Below are 25193 nucleotides of genomic sequence, written 5' to 3' on the forward strand. Positions count from 1 at the left end.
TGTACTGCAAATAATATAGAGCCACAACAATCCACGTGCCATTGTATAGAGTCTCGATTTATGTCACTCTTTGAGAAGACCTTATGCTTTTAAGGGAGGATAGCTATATAATCCAACAGAAAAAAAATTATTCCTTATCCCTGGGCCTAAATTTGGAGGCACAGAGATATGGGAATGGTTAGGGTTACCAGTGAATAATAACACAGCATAAAAACATAATTTCCATGGTTTTTAATAAAAAATACACATAGTGACTGAAATAACAGGTATTTAACAAATGGCTGCCTGTAAGAAAAAGTGCAAGAGGCTTGTTTCTAAGTGCTGTGCACATGGTCTGTGATTACAGTCACTGTTCCTTGTGCTCCTTAGTTCGAATGAATGTATTGTCACCAGACACAATGTGCCGTGAATGGTGAAAAATACCCATTGTTCCTTGCACAAGCCAATGTGAATTTATTTTATTATGGCAAAGTGGTTTATTTCTCACCTTCCAGCATGCTGTGATTCCACTTTTCATGACTCTTGGAAATATTTGGTATCCTGTACACAGGAAGGAGGGAGAGGAGGGAGATGCAGTTTCCGTTTCTCGGCTTTTCAAAAAAACGGGATGAAGGAGAGGAGCAGCAGCTGGGGAGAGAGCTCTGTCTGGCTCAGAAAACTTACAACGGGAAGAGGCTGCCCACTCAAAGTTTGGAGAGGAAAAAGAGGGTACACTACGGAAAAAACTGGCCGTACATATTAGACAAAGATTGTCCAAATCCCTTGATTTTGGAAGGATCAGTCAACTATCTAATGTGTGTGAGAGCCTCCTAACTCTTCCCAGATGGCAGATGTTGCAGAAAAAATGGACCAGGCATGTTAGATTTCAAAATACCCCATCCGTTATTTCTACAAGAATTAAGCCACCGCGAAATAGGTGGCAGCATGTTCCGGACGTCGTAAGGGACAGCTTAAGTGTGTGGCCAGCTTTATACATCTACAGCTATCTAAGAGGGAAGTGAAATTTTTTTGTAATCATAGGTATCTCTTAGAGGGGTTGTCCATGATTTTAAAAGTCATCAACGATGGTCCACTAACCATCCCCTGTCCCCCGGTCAGCTGTTTCAGAGTAACTTCAGCACTGAAAGTCGGTGCAACAACTACACAGCTCTGTGCGTTGTACATCAATGGGAGCAGTGCTGCAGTTACCAGTTCTGTCCACTACACAGTTGATGGAGCGGTGTAGATTCAGTGCTGAAGCTACTGCAGAACTACTGATCAGAAGGGGTGCCAGGTGTCGGACATATTGATGGCCTGTCATGAGGATAGGCCATTACTTTTAAAATTCTGGACAACTTCTTTAAGGGTATTTATTTAGCACAATTTTCTTATTTCAAGCTACAGAAGCTAAATATATAAATCTACTTTGGTCACAATGTATTATACTGAAGGGTAGTCATGTGGAATGGAATGAAACAGGAGATGAGACATGGAGACAACCAATTGTGCAGGTTATACCAGAATTGTCCTCAAAATTGGAAGATGTATACATTTCATCACAAGATATATGAGATCAAGCCCAGTGAAGTACACAAAAGAAAGGGGGCTCCATAACAGGGCCCCATTATGATGTTTGCCACCCAAGACAGAAGGGTCTGATGTTTGTTTCACTCTTTACTCTATTTCCATGACCTTTGGCTAATTTCCTACTTCTTTGTTGTGAACATTGCAGTTCTTCTGAAGAAGAGAGTCCTCCACCAATCTTGGATACCCAGTAGCAAAGTGAATAGGGTGAATACCCCCTTTTCAAAGCGTGCCATAGCAGCCACATGGTCTGTGGTATGTTCACCCTTGATTAAAGTCGTGAAACACTTGTTTTGATCCCATTCATCTAAAAAGACAAGTCTTGGCTCAAATTTTTACGTAATCTCTAAAAAAAAATTAGTTCTTAACAAGAAATTAGATGTTTTGGCACAATGGCAATGAGCGTATAAAGATGCCCTTTATCCATCAAGTGCTTGTGGGATTATCCCTTCTTCTATTGACCTGAATACCAGATCAATGATTAAAGACATTTAATGAAGTTATGGTGATGCAATACCCCAGGGGTTTCTGGACTCGGGTGAGGGAGTAAGGAAAGGATGGTGATGCATACACGTCTTTTGTGTAGACTGTGTTTCCTCTGGGCTGGCAGGAGAAGGGTAACCATACTGTGATGATGGAGGGGTCAAGTATACATTATGCCCAATCTGGTCGGTATGAGGACTAGATACGTCTTTTTTAGGTGGATGCTCCATAGCTGGAGTAGAACAATAGTTGGACAAATTGTTTTGGCAGTTTGGTGATTTGGGATAGTGAGCTTCTGGTAGCCAGTGGGCATGAGGAGATATCTGCTGTCCTCCACCTGAATATGAAGCTTCTGGCACTGTACAACCTGTCGGACAAAAATGAACCTTCCAGCCTCTATGACCTCCCCACTGACACTGAGTAACCCCAGATGAAAAGGAGCCACTTCGGGGATAGGGTGGACAATTTCCTCCATAGTTTGCCATTGCAAGATGTGATTGGCAGCAGCTGGTTTCAGATTGCGTTCCTTGCAAATAAGGTGGAGCAGAACCAGGTGGAGCACTGTGATAACAAGAACTACTGAGGTCTATGTGAGGCAAAGGAGGAGGTTTGACAAGTTCCTTGGCTCGAGGTCGGGGGGTCTTTTTTAGCTGAGGAGCTCCAGTGTTTGGGACAGCAGGTGTGCCCCTATTCAGAAATTGGCTGCTTTCCTCAAGAAGTCGTAAGATATCCCTATGGCCACGATCTCTAGCTGCATGTCGAGGCTGATGACCTACATGATCCGATAGGTCACGATCTGCCTGGTGTTCAAGGAGCAGTCGAACAGCTTCATAACTTCCTTCACGTGCAGCAAGGAATAGGGCTGTTTGATCCTATTTTATCATATTGAAAAAAAAGATGGAATTTTAGAAGTAGAAGTAGACATGCAATAACACCCATTTACCTAATTTTGTATGACTATTTTTTTTAAATGGGCCAAGTACAGATCCAGCCTTTACATAACGTCAAATATAATTCTATTTACAGTACATGAGTGAAATCATAAAACCCTTTTACGTTTGTCTTTTTTACCCTTTTGTCTTGAAGGTCTTTGTTTGCGCCATTCGTCAAAAGCGTCTTCATTGCAGGGACATTATTGACTGCAGCAGCCCAGTGCAGGGCAGATTTACCTATCAAAGGGGCAGAAAGAAAGCAAAAATAGATAAGGATAGGTCCCTGCCAGAGTTTTCTGGCAGCAGCTTTCTCCCTTCTCCCACTCAGAACTCATGCACGCTCGGCCCCCCTCCTTGCCAGACCTGTGGAGAGAAGCATATTTGCCTACTACCTGCCGTTTGGTTTCTAGCTCTTTTGGTCAACTATGCTCTGGTTCCCTATGGGGAGGAAGTAAGTATGGTTCCCACTTCCCTCCACAGAACCGGCAGGGAGGAGGGGCTGCTCAAAAGGTTTTCAAAGGTGGAAAATTACCTTAAGTCTATATTATCCAAGGCCACACAAATAACATGAATGTGTGAAAACATACCTCTGTTATCAGTTGCTCCTATATCTGCACCACATGCAACAAGTTCTTCCACCATATTTTGCACAGGGAGGCGAGAGGCCAATATTAGAGGAGTGCAACCATCATGCATTCGAGCATCAATATCTGTCTGACGGCATCTCAAGAGGGTCTTGCAGAGGAAGAAAAGGAAGAAATTATTAGCTTTGGTTATGAAACAATCTTATTGACCATGACTGAATGTCTACAATCTGTGATCAATTAATTTAAATTTCTCTAGTTACATCAAGGTACCTGGAAAACCCCCAGAGCATCAGCAGCAATAGCTGTATGAATTGGTGTCCTTCCCAGCTTGTCCTGGACATTAGTATCAGCTCCTGCATCCAACATACACTTAATGGCATCTTGTCTGGAAAAACGAGCAGCTAGATGAAGAGCTGTCTCTCCAGTAGAATCAATTTGTGCATTAAGACTGGCTCCCTGGCCAATCAGATCTGCAATTACACTTGCTGAGCTTTCAACTTCTGGTGGATCCACACCACCTCCAACAGGTTCTAGACCTCCTCCCGCACAGATGGCTGACATAAGTGGAGTCACTCCATCTATATTGGAATAAAGAATTATTTTTTTTAGCAAATTACTAATAATTACTGTTAACAATGGAAAAAACATAGGAGCACCTGGTATCTACAGCTAACATGTTGAGGGTGATGATGATAGATGAGCTTTGGGAAAGCAAACAAAACACCTCAACACACCTGGACCTCTCACGTCAATGTCTCTGCTATCAGGGTCCTCCTGGGGTGGAGTTAAAGCAATGCACTGAGGGAAACGAACTCCAGCATCAATATGTTGCTGACTCCACTGTCGATGATCAAGAATGGTCGGGTCTGTATTAAGCTGGAGGATCAAGATAGAGAAGGTGAGTTATTGTGAAGAGACTAAAAAAGGAAAATTGAGAAAAAAAGGGCTGAGCCTGGAAGAAATTAAGGAATTATTCTCATACCTTTAGTCTTCTAGATTTAGGTGGAACAATTCCTTCTTCTGGGCCTGAATCATCATAACCAGAGTCATGTTTTAGTGGTCTAAAATAGAGAATTAAAATGTGGAAATAAAGCATCGAAATGAAGAATTTTAAAGTTCAGAAAACTTTTTTTAAATAAATTCTATCTGTACTAATAAAATAAGTCATAGATTGGGAGGAGGGGGATGAAGCTGCAGTTATAGCTGCATGCTATTAGAGGAAAGGAGAGAAATATTTTTAACTAATTTTGCTTTAGTGGTAAATACTACAATCATCATTTTAAAAAATAATTCTGATTGTGTGAAATACTTCCCTTCCCTGATATAATTTAATAGAGCCAAGTTTTTATGTCTAAGGGCCAGCTTTGCAAGGGTCTCTAATATGCACTGAGAGAAGGAAGAATGGTAGGCAAGGAGTTTTCCAGGAAAACAAGATGTATTACTAATGATAAGTGGGTTCCCACCACCACTACCCCCACCTAACAGCCTAATGATGGGGCCAATGAACATACACAACCACACGTATATTCATGTTTCTGCGCTGGGTGCCGCAGCAGTGAGCTTCTTTCTGTCCTGATGGAGGTGGAGTGTTTCTTACCATCATTATACATTCAGAAAATATACTTACTTAAGACGAACAGAATCTTCTCCAACGGGTTCTCGCCTCCTATTCCCCTCTTGCGCTCGATGGCGGTTGAAGCCAGACGGTAGCCATAGGGTTCCATGCTGACGCTTTCTGCTGACTTTCACCCCAATGATTACCACAGCTACAACAGCCATTCCAAAGACAACACTTACTGGCAAAAACCAGGGTGCCTGATAAACTGGGATTTGAGGACTAGGGGGAGAGGGTGTATCTGATACAAAACACGTAAAAGCAACATAGAGTTAGGACAGAGAGCAAAAGATATTGGGTAGAATTATTACACAAACGATATCACATTTGACTGAGAAGTCCATTGAACGCATCATTGATCATATGGCAAAGTTTGGCTAGTGGCCTTAGCAGTTTCAGATTGGGGGCTAATACTTTTGACAGATTTACATTCAGTTTCTCCGCTAATGAATTCTGTATTCTACCGAAGATGCACTCATTCTAATAGTGACCTGGAGCATTGCACGGTTATCATCCAAATAGTTTTTGTACTAGTAGTTTCAAAATTATCGCCTGGTATGTACTTACTTGAATTAATATGACGCACTTCCAGAAAATTATATTGCTGCTCTGTCTCATTCAGAGCTTCCAAGAAATGTGCTGCCTCTTCAGAGGTGTCAATACATGAAGAGAATGGACAGCTAGAGCCAAGTATCTCGATGTGCAGGACACACCTGGGGAGCAGAGGGCATTAAACGCAAATTATTTGGTTTTGCTTTCCATCTTCTGGTCAGTTTCTTGTCATCTGACTTACCCAATAGTCTCTTTTCCACCATGATCCTCCCTTCCATTTGTAGCTATTTCATACTTCCACCTTTCCAACTTCTCTGAAGCCAAATCTTGAGGATCATTCTCTTTGGAAAACCTGAACAACTTATCTCCATCATTGTCTTTTGCTAGACGTAACCTTGCATGAAGGTGCATGGACAGAAAGCGCACTAGTTTAATGACATCATGGCGGTGGAGTACAGAGGCATTGTAACTCAGCAGCAAGATCACAATTCCTCCAGGTTTCTCGTGTCCTGAGCAGTCACCTCCATCCCAGCCACACTCCGCATTATCGCATCCTTTCTCACAGTGACCATTGGCGAAATGATCAAGGCAGTACTTGTCATAGAGAAGACTGTGGAAATATGGAAAAGAGGAATTAAAGGGATTTTCTGGATGACCTATTCTCAGGATAGGTCATCAGTATCAGATCGATGGGGGTCCAACAACCAGGACCCCCGCCGATTAGCTGTTTGAGAAAATACCAGCACTGCTGTAAGCGACGAACACTTCTCTGGGCTTTTCCTAGGCCAAATGATGTCACATTCATTGGTAACATGGCCGAGGTGCAACTCAGCCCCATAGAGTACCATACCAAGCACAGGCGCTATACAATGTAAGGCGCTGTGCTTGGTAAGCATGGAGAAGGCCACAGCGCTCACAGGAGCGTCGGTCCCTTCTCAAATAGCTGATCTGCAGGGTCCAGGGTATCAGACCCCCACCGATCAGATACCGATGACCTATCCAGAGGATAGGTCATCAGTTATAAAATCTTGGAAAACCCTTTTAAGAGAAGAAGGATCAGAAGAAGTGGGAAGCGCAACTCTTTAGGACATCACAACACATATTTCTATGTATATTATATTAGAATTTTGCTCCTAAACATAGCAACAGATCGGGAGAAGGATATCCATGATCCAGACAGTCAACAAGCATAGAAAGAAAGCTATAAGATAAGTGTATGGATTTTTTGTTTTATCAGGCACTTATTAATTGATGACTTACTTGCAGGTTCCTGTAGTGTTACAGTCGAAGCCATCATATAGGCACTCCTTATTGTTGCACTGTTTGTCACAGATTCCATTTCGGAATGTTCTACGACAATCTACATGTGGACATTGTTTCCAAGGACCCTGGGAAGGTGAGGAGGTTGGCGGTCCAACATACTGTTGGCATTGGGGTCCAGTAAAACCATGGGAACAATTACATTGTGGTTTCCCATCCATTCCCAGGACACAAGATCCACCAAAATAGCAAGCGAATGAAGTGCACATGTTGGTGCTGCAGGTGGGCCCCAAATATCCCTAAGCAAAAGTAAAGAGAAAAAGACACGATGAAGAACCAATGGTACCGTAATGGGGTTAGACAGCAGTGTAGGATTCTCATTCTAGCACATGGTTTCACCTATCCTCTAGTATATGGCTGTACGATTAGAGCAGGTTTGCATTTTTTTTTTCTTTTTAGACTTTTTAGCTTTTTTTTTTATGTAGGTTTCCAGAATTTAAAGTTAATATTAAAAAGGGTTAGTGAGGGGTGGGGGCTTGCTTGGAATGGAATGGACAGTTGCTCTATAATAGTAGCTCATGTTCTGGAAGACTTAAGCCATTCTTGTATTACATCAAATCCATTCATCTAAAAAGGCCACCTTGTAATTCTCCAGAAAAATCAGCTCTTTGCCAGGGGTGCCAGGAGACTCCCAGTGATTGACTGATTTCTGTGATGTCAACATTCCAAAGTGAGTGATCTCTCTTGACCCCTCTACAAACATGTTTGGCACAGTTGATTATTCTCTATGAGTAGCTCATCCCCAAGAAGCACAAAGTCTCATCCATGTTGGGTTTCTTTTTCCTTTCTTCTAGAATGTTAGACTGTATGCATATATTATAGATTATTGGACAAAGCTATTGTACGCAAAATACCTCTCTTTCAACAAAAAAAAGAAAAAGTTGAGCCTCTAATCCCACCAGATGTAAGGTAGCTATTGTAAAAGTCAATGTTTGACCTCATAAACAGTCCTTGTGATATAATTTAGGATTACACCTAAACCATTACCTTATCTGCAGACAGCTGTTTTGGGGTGATTGCTCCTCATCAGTGCAGAGCAGAGAGAGCACTGGCTTAACTACGTGAGAGGACTTTGACAGCAGAATTCCATGGCCTATAAGACTCTTTACGCCTACTACGAACTCTCCACAATAAGAGTCAAAAGCTACAGTCAGTTATTTCTCAGTGGTCCATATGGTGGTTGACCAGTGTGAATGAAGACGAACATTTACCAGTCAGTTAACAGAATGCAGGGAGTTTTGGACCATTAAGTGATTAAGACATGGCTTCTTCAAATATATTTTAGCTAGATTAAAAATAAGATGAACTTTTTGTCCCTTAGCATGGTCTTAGCTTTACCGAGGACCTACTCAGTTGTGCTGACTGATCCTTGATAATTACCTTTCGACAAGAGCATGTGAATCCAAGATGAGTGTTTACGGCCACTGCACAAACTCCGCCATTCTCACATGGGTTACTGTCACAGACATTGATTAGATTTTCACACCTCTGACCTGAGGAGAATGCAAAATGTGCATGAGGTACGTACATAAGAGTTGACCATAGAAAAGAAAGATAAAAAGGAACATGAAAATTTCAACCGTTTAGCTTCCAAACCATTCATTTCCAATTACTATTAGTATTCCAAAATGTTGGAACCACATCTTTCACTATGGGGAAATGCTTGACATGGATTCTGATTATACAGGGAGGCCCACAAAAAAAGTAGCCCACCTCTGGCGAAAGTATGACAAGATGAATGAGCAAGTGGATTGTTTTTTTTTTTAATTACCCTAAAGTCACACTAGATGCTGAAAGTGGTCCCCGTTCATGTCTATGCATCTTTGGGCCGGTCGGATTATGTTAGCTGATACTGCTAGCAGCGGATTGTGTTGTTTTCCTTGAGTTCATATAGGGGATGTGGATTGTTAGCGGACACTTTCTGGTTTCAATTTCCCCATGGATAAAAATCGCATGTGGACGAATCTGGGGAAAGTGGTGGCCATAACTCCTTGCTCACAGTTCACTCCTCCGTAAACAGTTCATGAACCCGTTCCAGTGAGCTCTGTGAGGTGTGGTGTCTTCCCCATCTTGGAAAAAGCAGGAAATTTTTTCTTCTCCAGCATCACTGTTGAAGAGCTGCAAGCAGTATCAGCCAACATCATCCGACGTGCCCAAAGATGTATAGACGTGAACGGGGACCACTGTCAGCATCTTTTGTGACTTGTGGTTAATATAAAAAAAAAACAATCCACTTGCTCGCTCATCTTGTCATACTATCTCTGGAGGCAGGCTACTTTTTCGTGGGCCGCCCTGTATATGTAGTGCATGCTCACAGCGATTTTAATATCTTTGAATGCCAGAGGAGAGAATTAAAATATATTCTCCTCCGTAGTTAGGCAGTGAAGTCTGGATTGCCTCCTAATTGCCTTATGCAAAAATAAGGAGGCAGCCCAGTTGTGACTAAATTTCTCAAAATATTCCAACAATCACGTAGTGAAAAAAGGTGAGATAAGCCAATACATTAACGGTTTGTTTGTACTGTTGATAAACCTGTATCATGCTGTATTGGGGTGAGTTTGGTGAACTTCAAACTTTTTCCAAAAACATCTGCTAGAAAATGAAATTCGACAATGCTTTACCTGTATAATTTTGATGGCATTGGCAGTGGTAGCCATTGACCACTTCGACGCAGGTCAGAGTCCCTCGAGGGTCACATGGGTTGAAGAGACACTCATTGACATCTCCTTCACAGCGGTCTCCTACATAGCCTTGAGGACATATGCAAGTGAAACCACCAACCTTATCCAGGCAAGTGCCCCCATGAAAACACTGGGGTTCGGTGGTGGCACAGTCATCAATGTTGACTTCACAGCGGACTCCTGATAAAAGAGAAGGAATATCTGAATCACAGAACTAACACTTATCTTATATTTTTTATTTTATTCTATGTTAAAATGTATCATATGAGGACTTATTTATACTAGTTGTTATTGTGTTTCTGGTACTGCTAGGATGTTGGCTTTTATGGGTTCATGTGAATCTTGTTATGGGGCTTTTTTGTGTCACTATTGTGGGCTACTGTGGCTTTCACTATTATGTACATTATGTACACTATTATGGCGTTTTCTGTCTTCATTGACTGCCGCTGTCACCTGCTCCTGGGCAGGCACAGGCACTACTCCACTCAACCTGTGTCTGTTGCAGTTTCCTCTGTGTGTATTAGAGATGATATTCATTGAAACTCACTTCACCCTGTGGTACTAAAAGTCTTAACTCGCCTTTTCCTCTGTGTGCAGCTGCTTGACTAATGAGCTAATCATATCTCGAATATTTACTGGGCTGTTTGCTCCACCTCTTGCCTGAGCAATCCATTATCTTTCTTTTGGTTTCACTAACTTGCTAGGCCGTACAAAAGAGACATAATCCATTTGTCTTGTCTGTGTTTTGACTTCTGCCTGATTCCTGTATTCTGTCTCACTGCCATCTGACCTGACTCGTGTCTGTTCACCGTACTAATCCTGAGCTAGCTGCCCTGACCTCTTGATACTTTACAACAGCGTTTCTGACCCCTCTGCTATTCCAAAAGGTAGTGGCCTGGTGGATCCCCTGACTTGTATAGGAGGTAAACGGTGATTGCCAGCATAATGCCTTCAGGACTATCTCAAAGTCAAACCAGTTGGTTGGCACATTCTCCATACTGACTGCCTGTAACAATGACAAAGTAGGGTTTCTTCCTTCTTGTGGAGAGCATTTATTTTGATTGTTATACTACCTTAACGGATGTGTCACAGTCCCCAATCAATTCAAGATATTTTACAACACTCCTAGAGATACAATTCAGTTACAGATTCATGAAATAACTAGGCTATGAATATACGTAGGGTCAAATATCATTGACCAATCTCCATATACAGGATGTTTTGGTCATAAACTGACCTTACTCAGTGGTTTGTCTGTGGCCAAAAGGAGCAATGGAGTACGTGCCCAGGCTTGTATTTGGAAATTGGCCTATGACATTTCAGCCTCTATGTGTTCAACTGAGCCTGGTTGCTTAATTCTCTAACTGCATTGTATCTCTAGAAGTGCCAGGGAATTTCTCAAACTATTTTGATTGTTATGCACTTCAGTTATTTGCTGATTTGGCCAATCTTGGATATGCCAACAATTTACTGTTCAAGAACACCCACCATGAGTTTCATTGCCAGCAGGTTTCACCAAGATTTTCCTTACTAATATCTAAAGTTAATGGCCACTTTAAAAGTTACATGCCTATGGTAAGAAGTAGTGGATATGGTCTTATTCCCCACTGTGCCGAATCGGAGTATACGTAGCTATATAGTCATTACTAAAAGCAAGTGAGTGCTTCCCAGTCAGGTTTACTGATCTGTATTTCCCTCTTTATGGCCCATTAATTTGTAGCACGCAACCCATTAGAACATCTGCACTTACCTTGGGTTCCTAAAGGACATACACAGTGATAGCTGCTACCTTGGGGCACACACACTCCATTGTGTTGACATGGCTGTGGTTGGCATGGGTCTCTCTCTGTGCAGGTTTTTCCTAAGTATCCAAGAGAGCACTAAAAGTGGAAAATGAATACTGAATGAATAATCAGACAGTGCTGGCATATATACAGTTATACCAACATTGGATGACAGCAATCAAATGCCGAGGGTCATGGAAGAATGAGATAATACAGAAATTGAGTGTATAGAACATGTATGGTATACAGAAAAATAGCAGATGAATGACCATAAATGGAGCAATATATGAACTGACTCCATCTAAATTCAAAGCAGCAATTCAGCCTAGATAATACAATAGCACAGCAACAAAAAATCCCTAACATAGCAACACACTAAACTCTCTCTAAACACACTAATCTAGAACATAATCTGAGTAACAGAATCTAGGAGGAAATGCATATGGTAAACACTATACCCGACAACCAGTGTGGAGTGAGGCATAGATATAGGCCATTAGCAACTACACCCTAATCAACCAGGCAAAGATATAAATAGGCTCAACCATACGCAACTACACCCTAATCAACCAGGCAAAGAGAAGCGATAACCAAACCCAAAAGTAGATGCAAGACAGTTGTGTAGCAACTGCCAAAATAAAGTAGTAACTAAGAAAATAAAACAGCTGGAAGACCCCTGCTGCTTGTAACATGTATAACTTTTAATCACTTTTTATTCCATTTTGGGGAGGTAAGATAAACAAAAGCAGAAATTCTTGTACGATTTTTTAGTTTTTTTGCCCTAGAACAGGGATGTCAAACTCGTGGCCCTCCAGCTGTTGCAAAACTACAACTCCCATCATGCCTGGGCATACTACAGCTATCAGGGAATGCTGGGAGTTGTAGTTTTGCAACAGCTGGAGGGCCATGAGTTTGACATCCATGCCCTAGAACATTCCCCTTGCAGGATATATAATGTATTCGTTTTTAGAGTATGAGCTGTCATGGTTCTAGCAATACCATTTTTTTTAAAAACTTAATTTCTTTTTTTATATTTTTTGACATACGAATTGAAAAAACTAACTTTTTTTGCATTATTTCATAACATTTTGTCTCTACAGGCACTGGGAACTTGACCGCTTATGAGCCTTATCACTATTACAATAAACTTCTGTATTGCAGTGTATGATGCTTGTCAGTGTATTTCTGACAGGTATCCTATTATGCCTTGTCTACGGTAGGGCCTAATAGAAGTACAAGGATTGCATACCAGGGAGCCTTACATTGTATTACAACATCTAAGGGTTATACAGGTGGGAATGCAGTTATTTCTGATCCCAGGCGTTGCACCAGGGTATCAGCTGTATGTTATAGCTGAAAACCTCTACAGAAGGTGTCATCACATATATGGTAGTTCACATTAATGACCTCTCACCCAAGCTGTAGATATATGATGAAGGGCATGAAGGTGTTAAAAGATCAGTAAATCTAAGCCTTAGTTTATAGAACTTTCTGCAAATATCATTCACACATTTGCATAATAATAGTACAGGGTGGGCCATTTATATGGATACACCTTAATAAAATGGGAATGGTTGGTGATATTCCTGTTTGTGGCACATTAGTATATGTGAGGGGGGAAACTTTTCAAGATGGGTGGTGACCATGGTGGCCATTTTGAAGTCGGCCATTTTGAATCCAACTTTTGTTTTTTCAATAGGAAGAGGGTCATGTGACACATCAAACTTATTGGGAATTTCACAAGAAAAACAATGGTGTGCTTGGTTTTAACGTAACTTTATTCTTTCATGAGTTCTTTACAAGTTTCTGACCACTTATAAAATGTGTTCAATGTGCTGCCCATTGTGTTGGATTGTCAATGCAACCCTCTTCTCCCACTCTTCACACACTGATAGCAACACCGCAGGAGAAATGCTAGCACAGGCTTCCAGTATCCGTAGTTTCAGGTGCTGCACATCTCGTATCTTCACAGCATAGAAAATTGCCTTCAGATGACCCCAAATATAAAAGTCTAAGGGGGTCAGATCGGAAGACCTTGGGGGCCATTCAACTGGCCCACGACGACCAATCCACTTTCCAGGAAACTGTTCATCTAGGAATGCTCAGACCTGACACCCATCAGGAAGTTAATATCACCAACCATTACCATTTTATTAAGGTGTATACATATAAATGGCCCACCCTGTAGATTATAGACTGATCATGGTGGTCATTTTTAGGACTTCTGCCAGTCATAACATTAGATTAAGGACACTAAAGTTCAGGTTTGCAGAACCATTTGAGCAGCACTTCATTAGACAAGTACCCGTCTATCTTACTATTTCAGAAGAATGTTCTTTTACCTGGCAGGAAGGTGACCCAGACATTTCCCAGCAAAGGCCACCATTTTTACAAGGGTTTGGCTGGCATGGATCAATCTTCTCTTGGCAAAGAGCGCCAGAATAACCAGGAAAACAAACACAAAAATACGATGCACCAGAATCCACACAGTGTCCATGTCCATTACATAATGAGTCTGGGTTCATTCCTGTTAGTGGAGGTTAATAAAATGAAACATATATAAAAAATATACCAGTATATATACATGTACATTCTATTATATATTTTATATTTATATACATTATATATTTTTACACCACTTAGGAATGTATTATTTCATGAATAATGGAGGCACAACTATGGCCTAGACAATCTGAGTCCATAAAACTTGGAGATAACACTAGAAGAATCACTAGTGCAGGAGAATCTGGGTGTAGGTCACAGACTAAATAAAAGCTTCAAGCGCCAATCAGCTGCCATAAAAGATGGCATTAAAATTATTGTATAAAGGTACAAATTTGAGTCAGGAGTCAAGAAAAAGGTAGGAATTTTTTTTCTTTCACCACCTTCCATTTTCCTGGCTGATCTTCATGGAAGTATACAGTAGTAGTGTGTCTTCTATGGCAAGATGTAAATTATAGTTTGCATTTGCTACCTTTGGAAGCTGTGGCCTTGCAGGTAAGAAGAGAGGTCTCACAGTGACTTCCACCCCATCCGAGACCACAAAAGCAACGGTAGTTGGTTCCTTTCTGAGAGCAGGAGCCGCCATTTTGGCATGGTTTACGAGCACAGAAATCTACTGTGTCCTGGTTACAGAATAGAAGAACAAACAATCATATCAACATTTTCTATGAAAAATGATTATCCAAAAGGGAAGATAATGTTTTGTTTAATTACTGAGCTGAAGACCATGACTTGGGACTATAGTTATAATTTTTTTCCACAAAAATAGTTAATTTCTTACCATTACTTTTTGAACTGTTGTAATACACAAGTCTGGTGAACTTCACTTGTGAGATATATGAGGTATGTTTCTTTGCCAATAAGTCAGCCATTGCAAATAAAGACCACTTTGGGGTTAGTAACCTGTCCATACCTCCTTGCAGGAGTTATGGGTGAAGAACACACAATCTCTCAAACTACATGTGTAGATCCGTTAGTAACCCAGTGGTCTACACCATCTATGTTGGCCTTGAGTCACGAAAAAGAAAAGGCCATTGCGCCGTATTATTGACATCATCATTTAGAAGCATTGATTCTAGAGCAGAATACGATAATGTATAAAGGCAGTATGGGTCCGTAATAAAGAACCATAGGGACTCGTGTATTGCTGTACAGGATCTGTGCAAAGCTTTTTTGCCAAGTGCATCAGGCTTAATGTATGATCTAAGAGGTTAGAAGACAGACCCGCTCTATATTATAATGAAGTTCTTCCATAAAAAAAAAAAAATATAGCCTAATATTGATTTTACTAACCTCACAGTTGTCCCCTGTGTACATCTCAGGACAGGAGCAGATGTAGCCTCCTGGAACATCATGGCAGGTGCCCCCATTCTTACATGCTTCTGGTTTACAAAATGTCACTTGATCCTGACACTGGCTACCCGTGAATTTATCTGGGCACAGACAGGTGAAGGAGGCAATGCCATCCACACAGGTACCTCCATGAAGACATGAACTAAATGGAAAAAATGTGAAAGATGTATAAAAGTTGCAATGTGGGGTCACTATTAAATCTGGTTCTCTAACCTTAAACTTAAAGTGTAACTGTCATATTTTTTTTAATTTGCTAGTTTATTAGAGCTAAGCATGTATACCTGAGTTAGTCTGTCAAAAGATCTGTAATTTCCTTATAATAACAGGTTTCATTAATGTGTCCTGTCCTTTTCTACTGCTCCCTTAAAAGACAGTTGCTTTGGCTTGTCTGTCTCCGGCTAAGAAGACAGGAAGACGTAGGGGCGGTCCTTCACACTGCAGGCCTGCATTAGGCTTCAGAGTGAGGAGGCGTGTCTGTCAGTAATCCAATCTGATTGGCTGGCAGGGAGCTTCTGGCTACAGCATGTGTGTATAGGAAGTGAGGGAAAGCAGTTTTGGCCTCAGAGAACTGGCAGAGGAGCCATCTTGAGAAGGTCCAAATATTGTAAATGTTTAAACAGCTGTAACTAAGGGGAAAACTCAAGGAAAACAGTGGTATGTGAAGAAACTAAAGATTGCTTTATGCATAATGCTGCTGCAGCAGTAACACATGCTAAAATTGATTTTTTGATGAAAACATGACAGTTACTCTTTAAGCTGGCCACACACATTTAATAGTTGTCAGCAAAGCATTCAAATGTACTGAATGGGAAGAGGGGAGGAAACCGTTGCCACCACTGTTGCCAGCTTACTGTATCTTTCTTCAGAACATATTGAAATTCATGCCCAATACATTTTTGCCCAACATTAGCCGACTAAAGCTGAACATCAGATACACATTAGTTGGCTGGCCTGTCCCTTCAAAATTGGCAGCTTTGGTCAACCTCAGGGTATCTTGAGAAGGTCCCTTGTCCTTACTAATGACACTTGTGAGTCTGTAGTGCCCTGGAGCAGGGGTACTTTAAAGTCTGAACATTTGTGGACATTTGCCCCTATTTCCCCTATGCAAAATTATCAATTCCTTACTTTTTCACTTTAAATGGTTAACTTACACTGACTTACACTGTTTAATACCATGTAACTGCATTTTATATGTCTGTTGTGATATATCCAGTGTTGTGGAAAGGATTAATGAACACAGAGACTTTTGGAACCTTCTAGCTAATAATGAGAGGCCGGTAAATTTTCCATGTTTACCATAAGGGTTATTTGTTTAGCATCAAAACCAGACAGACTTACCTTTTGCATGTCTGGTTTAGCTATGTTATTATGTCTGAAGGCTTGTTTTTGTCTGGAAAAACTGCTTTGTCATTCCCATTAGGTATCATTGACGTTCTAATGCAAGTCTATGAGAGACGAAAGTTGTAACATTGTATTTGTTTGGGTTGTGTTTCTCCACTCCACCCTCCCACTAGAAGGTTTTGGTTCAGCTAGAAACTGTATATAGGAGGAATCAGAGCCCCTAGTGTTCTGTAGTTAGGGATCAGTGCTTAGAAGAAGAGACTCTGCCAGACAGCATGAGTGCCAAGATGGGGATGTTGAGCCACCAGCCCTGTAACAAGGAACCAGCCAGACTACTGAGCCACAGACCATGGGCATCCAGCCTTTGTATGGGGTACCAGCTTTCTGGGAGAGAGAGAGGGACAGCTAGCTTAGGCCTTTCCTCAGCATCAAACTCTTATTCTGGCTGGGAGGAGACTGGAGAAGCCAGCCCAGTGCCATGGCTGTATTGTTTTGAACTTGAGTTCCTCCAGTAAAGAAGCACACTGAAGACCCTGACTCTCTGGACTTTGACCCATTGGGGTGCACAACACATTACCATCTTTTCCGGAGAACAGAAACGTGTGGTGACACCTCAACAATGTCCGCAGGACCCAGCATAGCATTGGAACCACTTCAAACCCATCCACTGAACATCCTACATTACAAGGTCCAATGCAGGACATAACCTACAGCAATTGAATGTCAAAACTGATTTGCCACAGGGTGAAATGGTAGGCTAATAATTTTAGAATAAGGCAGTTTTGAAAAACGGTTGTATTTGGGGAAAGTGATATTACAGCAATATCTGTTGGGTGGGATACATTTATATTAATAACACAACCCCTTTAATTCTCCTTTAAAAGGTCCAAATTGTAACTAATGCCTGATGATGTTGAAGGATCCTAATTACTCATCCTTATGTTACTGGTGGTTCTCTTACCTATTGGTGCAGTCCTGAGTATTGACCTCACAGTTCATTCCCTCGTAGCCTCTAGCACAATCACATTTGTAAGAGTTGGTCAGTTTTTTGCAGGTCCCTCCATTCTGGCAGGGTAGACTTCTACAGCTGTCCACAGTCTCTTCACATAGGTTGCCCATGTATCCAGGTGGACAAATGCATATGAAGGAATCAATCAGACTTGTGCATGTTCCTCCATTCTGGCAACTGTCTATGGGGAAGAAAAGATGGATGACAATATTAGTAAATCGTAAATGGAACCAGGCATTCCCAGCCGGTCTCCTATGCTGGTGCTTGCCAGGCCTTAAAGGGGTTGTGTGAGTATTTAATACTGATGACCTATTCTCAGGAAGGTTTAAAGAGACAGTCTCTTCCTAGACCAGTGACGTCACGTTTATCAGTCACATGGTCTATTTGCAGCTCATTCTAATTCAAGTGAATAGGGTTGAGATGCAATACCAAGCACAGCAACTATACAATGGACGACGCTGTGCTTTTTCAGCTGTGAGGAGGCTGAAGCATTCAGCGGAGCACGCAACCTTTTCAAACAGCTGATCAGCAGGGATGCCAGGAGTTGGACCCCCACCAATCTGTCACTGATGACCTATCCTGAGGGTAGGTCATCATTATTAAACACTTAGACAATCCCTTTAAAATGCACAAAAATTGCAAACCTGGCAAGTGCAGGCACATTTAGCTTACAATGGCCATTGCTATGGGCCATTCCACGCTAAATGTGACTGCACTCTTCAGAGCACAGATATTGCAGAGCTTAAGGCCTGGAAAGTATCAGCATGGGAGACTGGCTGAAGATCCCTGACTCTGTACAGTTAGAAAATAGAACACAGTCATTAAAACGTCCTTAAAAATACTGTCAAAAAAGGAATAGGAAAAATACACATATGTGGTGTAGATGACTAAATATGTACAAAGTCAAGAAATATAAACACCAGAACTTGAAGACGTCATCAGTCTTACAGGCAGTGGTGTAGCTAGTGGGGGACTACCAGAACCAACAGTTCTTTGCCTCGTCTAGAGTATTTTAAGGATTTTTCCTATACTTAGATACTGATGACATATCCTTAGGATAGGTCATCAATATTAGATCAGTGGTGGTCCAGCATCCAGCATCCTCCCCAATCAGTTGTTTTGGGCAGCCGCCAGAACCGGAAGCTATATAGTGGATGCAAGGTTCTGTCTACTACAGGGATGTCAAACTTTTGGCCGTCTAGCTGTTGGAAAAATACAACTTCCATCATGCCCGAACAGTCTACAGCTATCATGGCATACTACGAGTTGTAGTTTTGCAGCAGCTGGAGGGCCACACGCTTGACATCCCTAGTCGACTATGTAGTTTCCGCTGCCAGCGTACTGCAGTTCCGTTCCCATTCACTTGTATGGGAGCTGACCTGCAGTACCCTGGCAAGGCCTATTCACAGTAGACGGAGCCTTCTGCTTGGTGGCTGATCAGTGGTGGTATCAGCTGTCAAACCCCCAGAGATCTAATATTGATGACCTATCCTAAGAATAGCAGATAAGAATAACAGAAGATAAGCAGCACTCCAAACCCATACATAGGGTAATGACCATTTTAATAATCCGGCATTACCTTGTAAAATAGGTCCAGAACAATGTGGTGCCCGCGGACAAGGATCCAGGCTCAAGGGCCTGCTAAAGACTTCATAGTCGAAACATTGCAATTAGGGATGAGCGAACTTCATATTTTGAAGTTTGAGTTTGTGTTCGGGTTGGTGTATATGCTGAATACCACGGACCATAACTCAATTCCATGACGGAATGCACAACGGAATGCCTTTAAAGGCGTTCCGTTATTCATTCCGTCATAATAGAAGTCTATGGCCTGCATAACGGATCCAGTTCACCCACACATACAGACAGCTTGATCATGATGCATCCCAGGGCAGTGCAGGAGAGGAGGGGGTCCCACACCTGTGAGGAGCAGCTTGGATCCACAACCACAAGTCAGCAACTGAAGCCCTCAAAGATTAAAAACCCTTATTTATTTCATACTTTAAAAATACATACTTGACATCCAGGGACATTGACACGTTTCGAGCCTTCAAGAAGGGCTCAACCTCAAAACATGCCAACATCCCGGGGTTACAGTATGTACTTTTATCTTCAAGGACTTCAGTCCTGAGTTATGGTTTAGGATCCAAGCTGCCACTTAGAAGAATTTTCTACGACGTGATAAGCATGAGGTCCTGTTCACATTACACTAGAACGGTATAATAAGTTACATCACCTGTTACACAGTGGTCAAGTTTTGTCTCACACTGTAGTCCTGTGTAGCCCGGGGAACAGACACAACTGTAATTCCCAGGACTATTCACACAATTTTCTGCATTCTTACAGGGATTTTCCACACATTCATCTACATCGACTTCACAAAATGATCCTGAAAAAAGGAAACAAAACGTAAACTCGGTGGTTAACCATTAATGTCATTTGCTACAAAACAGTTTTTTCAACAGAGGAATTCAGGTCAGTGAACAATAGTGAACCACTAAGCCACCATGATGGAACTTAGATGGAAAAAAATCTTATTAAAAAAAGACACATGTAGTGTAACAGACAGTGGATGTGGACCCACTGTGCCAACTAACCAGTTTGACTTTGGGTTAAACCTAAGGGCAATGTCCTGGTTTCTACCTGGTATTTATACTCCTATACAGGAATCTCGACTTCGCTGCAGGGAAACAACCGGGCTGCTACCTCCTGGAGTAGTCCTGGTGTAGCTGGCTCCTGACCCATGGGGATCAGGGACACCGGTGTGAAGCACCAAGAAATCAGGCAAAAGGTGCAGTCTGAATACAGTCCAAGGTCAGGGCAGGTGGCAAGGAGCAAAATGAGACACAGGTCAAAGTCAGGACAGAAGACACGATAGAGCAGAATCGGTAGTCAGGCTAGGTGTGATGCAAGGTTATTCAGACAAGAGATCACACTAGACACTAGAAAAATTCAAAGCTCATACAAGGAGGTGGGACGACCAGCCCTGCTAAATAGGAAGGCTGATCTGCACCTTAGTCAGCAGCTGGACAGAGAGGGGTCATTTATCCCCCGAAAGGCGTTGAGCCCACCTGTGATTTTTAAAGAAATAAAAGAGGAAAAACACCAGAAGTATCAGATACTGCAGTGTTTATTTCCCTCAAAAACTACAAACGATCCTGGCGGGGGAGGTTTGGCCCTTGGGTATCTTGAGCTTTATCCCATTGGCCTCCTCCTCAGGGAAGTCAGTCTATTATTTTCACCTTATCCAGATTCTTTTTATCCGTTTTTATCTGTTCTACAAGAATATCACTCAGGCCGTGTTATGGCCTTTTACTATAGTTTTATTTAATATATCCTAGTTTCCCCACCTGAGACCTATCCTAGGTTTTGGGGCCCTCTTGGTGGTTGACCCCCCTTTTTATGATTGTTACGGTCTCTTCATGCAATAGTTTTTTCTACGCATTCAGCCACCTTGGGCGGCCAACCTCCATTTTAATCCTAGAACATAATCCTCCAACATTTTCCTGTTTTTTATCTTCTCTCCCTCTTGGCGCCCTGCCTGTTGTCTCAAGACCCCTCCCCTAGGAATCCTAGGAGGTTTCTTCTGATCAACATCTCTATATGTGTGTCTTTCAGAGAGCAAAAGGACAGGTTTAACTCTAGCAGTGCTGTAGAAAAGTTCACTGAGAACCAGTCCCAATACACACAGGGTAAGTGGAGCGATGCCCAAACAGTAAAGCAGGACAGTGATGGACACAGGCCGCCAGTGTGACATGCAAGAGAGCCTTCAAAGGCTACAGAAAGGCTAAAAAGAAGTAAGATATTCTCCAAAGGCTACAGAAAGAGATAACAAGTGTATTGGTGAGACATTGTGGCTCATGAATGATATGGGTGCAAGTGTTGAATATTGTTACCTACTAGATTGTTGATTACATTTCAAAAATAAAACTGTGACCAAAGCAAGATGAGATAAAAAAAATCAGCCTATAAAACAAGGAAAGGCTCTGTGACTTGACTTACCCCCCCACCCTGTAGGACAGAGGCAGGAATGCACAGTAAGGTTGGGGTGCTCGTAGCAGATTCCTCCATGTTGACAGCTGTCTGGATTACAAAGTGATATGGCCGTCTCACAGTATATCCCTAAGAGAGGAAACAAGTTTTCTAATGTCGACATTTCTGAAGAATTTCTATAGATATTTTTATAAGGTCACATTAATGTCCGGCGATTCAGTAACCAACCGGTTCACAACGTTTATATAATGCAATTTGTCTCGAATGTCTGTCTTGTATATTCTGTATATCTGATGGATGCCTCCAAGGCTCCAGTGTCTGCCAGTGAGTAATCCTACAGAGGCATTTGTCGAAAAACCATAAGCTTATCTGTAGAAAATAAAGATGTGGACTGCACATCCACATGTCATGCGTTGATCCATTGCTTATCAGCATTATTTATAAACCTCTCCTTTGAGGCACTTCGTATACAGTACAGACCAAAAGTTTGGACACACCTTCTCATTCAAAGAGTTTTCTTTATTTTCATGACTATGAAGGCATCAAAACTATGAATTAACACATGTGGAATTATATACATAACAAACAAGTGTGAAACAACTGAAAATATGTCATATTCTAGGTTCTTCAAAGTAGCCACCTTTTGCTTTCATTACTGCTTTGCACACTCTTGGCATTCTCTTGATGAGCTTCAAGAGGTAGTCCGCTGAAATGGTCTTCCAACAGTCTTGAAGGAGTTCCCAGAGATGCTTAGCACTTGTTGGCCCTTTTGCCTTCACTCTGCGGTCCAGCTCACCCCAAACCATCTCGATTGGGTTCAGGTCCGGTGACTGTGGAGGCCAGGTCATCTGGCGCAGCACCCCATCACTCTCCTTCATGGTCAAATAGCCCTTACTTTCAAAGTTTTCCCAATTTTTCGGCTGACTGACTGACCTTCATTTCTTAAAGTAATGATGGCCACTCGTTTTTCTTTACTTAGCTGCTTTTTTCTTGCCATAATACAAATTCTAACAGTCTATTCAGTAGGACTATCAGCTGTGTATCCACCTGACTTCTCCTCAACGCCACTGATGGTCCCAACCCCATTTATAAGGCAAGAAATCCCACTTATTAAACCTGACAGGGCACACCTGTGAAGTGAAAACCATTTCAGGGGACTACCTCTGGAAGCTCATCAAGAGAATGCCAAGAGTGTGCAAAGCAGTAATCAAAGCAAAAGGTGGCTACTTTGAAGAACCTAGAATATGACATATTTTCAGTTGTTTCACACTTGTTTGTTATGTATATAATTTCACATGTGTTAATTCATAGTTTTGATGCCTTCAGTGTGAATCTACAATTTTCATAGTCATGAAAATAAAGAAAACTCTTTGAATGAGAAGGTGTGTCCAAACTTTTGGTCTGTACTGTACGTATTCGCCAAAAGGCATAGGCTCACTTACCACATCAAGGTGGCCTCTTTCTTGTGGGTCTCTACTCTAAACTGGCACAGCGCCACATGGCGACCACCAACGCCGCAACACAGCACCTGCTAACAGCAAGATCCAGCAGCCCTACAGCACCTCTGCTATCAGACTAATCCCCCTTGGCACTGGGTTCGGCCAACCCACATGTAGAGTAGGACAATATCAACAGCCGCCAGGCCGCACTGCCCCATGTGAACACATCTCAAAAGCTCACCTTTCAATCTGGCCTCAGAAGCCAGACTGAGACCTAGTAGCAAGGGTGCTGTTGGGCTGCTGGTTCTTGCCTCCTTCAGGTGCTGTGTTGCAGCAGCGGTGGTCGCCATGGGGCACAGAACCAAATTGAAAAAGAAGCTACCTTGGATAGTGGGCTTATGCATTTTGATCAAAATGTCTACAAAGTGCTGAGAAGCAATAGATCAATGTATGGCATGTGGATGTGAATCCATGTTTTGTTTTGTTTTTCTACGGACTGGCCTAAAAAACATATACTTGTGGCATTAGTTTTATTTTTAATGGATGAATCTGGATAGAAGATTTTAGTAGACTATGCTATTCTATCTAGCATAAAAAAATACCATCATATACGGACCATAAAGAGGCTAAATGGACACTTTTTGACCTTCTTCAGGTTAGTGGGAACCTATGGGACAGTATTATAGTACTTTAGATACAGTGATAAGCAACCTCCGGCACTCCAGCTGTTCAGAAACTACAACTCCCACAGTGCTCCAGTCACTTCTATGGGAGTTAGAAGAACAGTTCAGCATGTTTGCATGATGGGAGTTGTAGTTTCACAGCAACTGGAGTGCCGAAGGTTGCTGATCTCTTCTCTAGATAATGTTTCTGGCTGATGGCTGGATGGATTAGCCCCATATAACATCTTCAAAAAAAGTCATCATCCATTATTTCTCAGGGCTATGTGGTGATAAGATATGAGCACGTCACATAAGTATCAATGTGAGTAATAAATAGGATTGGTCTCCATTCAAGTAAGTGAAACAAATCCATATATACCAAAAACGTCCTGAGACTGACCCCTTGGCCATGCGGATCCTCCCTAATTCTAATGTATAAAACGACATAGTAAACAAATAAAGGTGCTGTCTAAGTAGAATATTAATTAATACGCCATGTATAATGTTACCACCTGAAATTGTGCTTTGCCATACATACATAAGTGCTACTTTCAGAATATTTTTGGAAATATTTTTGAAAGCTGCATGCATGTACTAGGATTACTACCTGTATATCCAGTGGCACAGCTACAGTTAAATCCATCTTGGTGTGGTTGACAGGTTCCCCCGTTCTCACACTTATTGGTTGCACACTCATCGATGGGGGAATCACAGGTGGGTCCTGTCCACCCATCGTCACAGTCACACTGAGAGCTGAAAAGGAGAGTGAAAGACAGATGTCATCATGGATGGTGGAGGGGACTTGATTGGTTTGTCTTTTGGTTTTGATCTTTTGCAAACGTGAACATAAGGTTCAATCTATAGAAATCAACAGGATCTTGGAATTGGGCAGACAATTAGGTAAATAAGTACAATGATTAGTATTTTAAATATGAGATTCCATATAGATGGATTCTAAACATCCCAGTTCTATGACTCAGGGGTTATTGGTTCCTCAGAAAATAATCACAAAAATTGCTCATCTTCTCCAGATTGTTTGAACGGGTCCAGTCTGACAATCGGTAATCACCCAATACCATGGTTTGAAAGGGTTGTCCAACCAGTAAAATGTTTTTAAAAAATGGCTTAAAAAAAATAAAAGACGTCATACGCACCTCACCGAACCCCCCGCTCGTCTGATGCTGCCTGGGTCCTCTGGCGATCTCTCCTTCATGGTTCCTCTTGACATGGAAATGTGACCACGTGGCCAATCACTGGTCAAATCCGTCACCAACCTCGCCCAGTGATTGGCTGAGGGATCACATTTTAGTATGGAAAAGGACCAGGAAGTAGAGCCTGGCGAAGGAGGAGGGAAGGTGGGTGTGACTGCTTTAATAA

General features: G+C 41.9%; 1 protein-coding gene across 1 annotated transcript in view; it reads right to left on the bottom strand.

The window, feature by feature from the left end:
* Positions 1 to 216: 216 nt before the first annotated feature.
* Positions 217 to 25193, bottom strand: part of NOTCH4 (notch receptor 4) — a 55937-nt gene continuing 30960 nt past the window's right edge. Inside the window, exons 13-32 of the mRNA XM_040405395.1 lie at positions 24424 to 24569; positions 21725 to 21844; positions 19959 to 20111; positions 17675 to 17903; positions 15313 to 15514; positions 14492 to 14642; positions 13860 to 14044; positions 11484 to 11613; positions 9674 to 9913; positions 8433 to 8545; positions 6993 to 7291; positions 5974 to 6342; positions 5748 to 5893; positions 5193 to 5421; positions 4548 to 4626; positions 4300 to 4441; positions 3836 to 4143; positions 3566 to 3713; positions 3118 to 3215; positions 217 to 2918 (exon numbers count right to left, since the gene is read on the bottom strand). Of these exons, the coding sequence (XP_040261329.1) occupies positions 2064 to 2918; positions 3118 to 3215; positions 3566 to 3713; positions 3836 to 4143; positions 4300 to 4441; positions 4548 to 4626; positions 5193 to 5421; positions 5748 to 5893; positions 5974 to 6342; positions 6993 to 7291; positions 8433 to 8545; positions 9674 to 9913; positions 11484 to 11613; positions 13860 to 14044; positions 14492 to 14642; positions 15313 to 15514; positions 17675 to 17903; positions 19959 to 20111; positions 21725 to 21844; positions 24424 to 24569 (4342 nt within the window). The 3' untranslated portion in view covers positions 217 to 2063. The remainder of the gene's footprint in view (positions 2919 to 3117; positions 3216 to 3565; positions 3714 to 3835; positions 4144 to 4299; positions 4442 to 4547; positions 4627 to 5192; positions 5422 to 5747; positions 5894 to 5973; positions 6343 to 6992; positions 7292 to 8432; positions 8546 to 9673; positions 9914 to 11483; positions 11614 to 13859; positions 14045 to 14491; positions 14643 to 15312; positions 15515 to 17674; positions 17904 to 19958; positions 20112 to 21724; positions 21845 to 24423; positions 24570 to 25193) is intronic.

The sequence above is a fragment of the Bufo bufo genome, chromosome 8 (assembly GCF_905171765.1).
Source record: "Bufo bufo chromosome 8, aBufBuf1.1, whole genome shotgun sequence".
NCBI classification, from domain to species: Eukaryota; Metazoa; Chordata; class Amphibia; order Anura; family Bufonidae; genus Bufo; species Bufo bufo.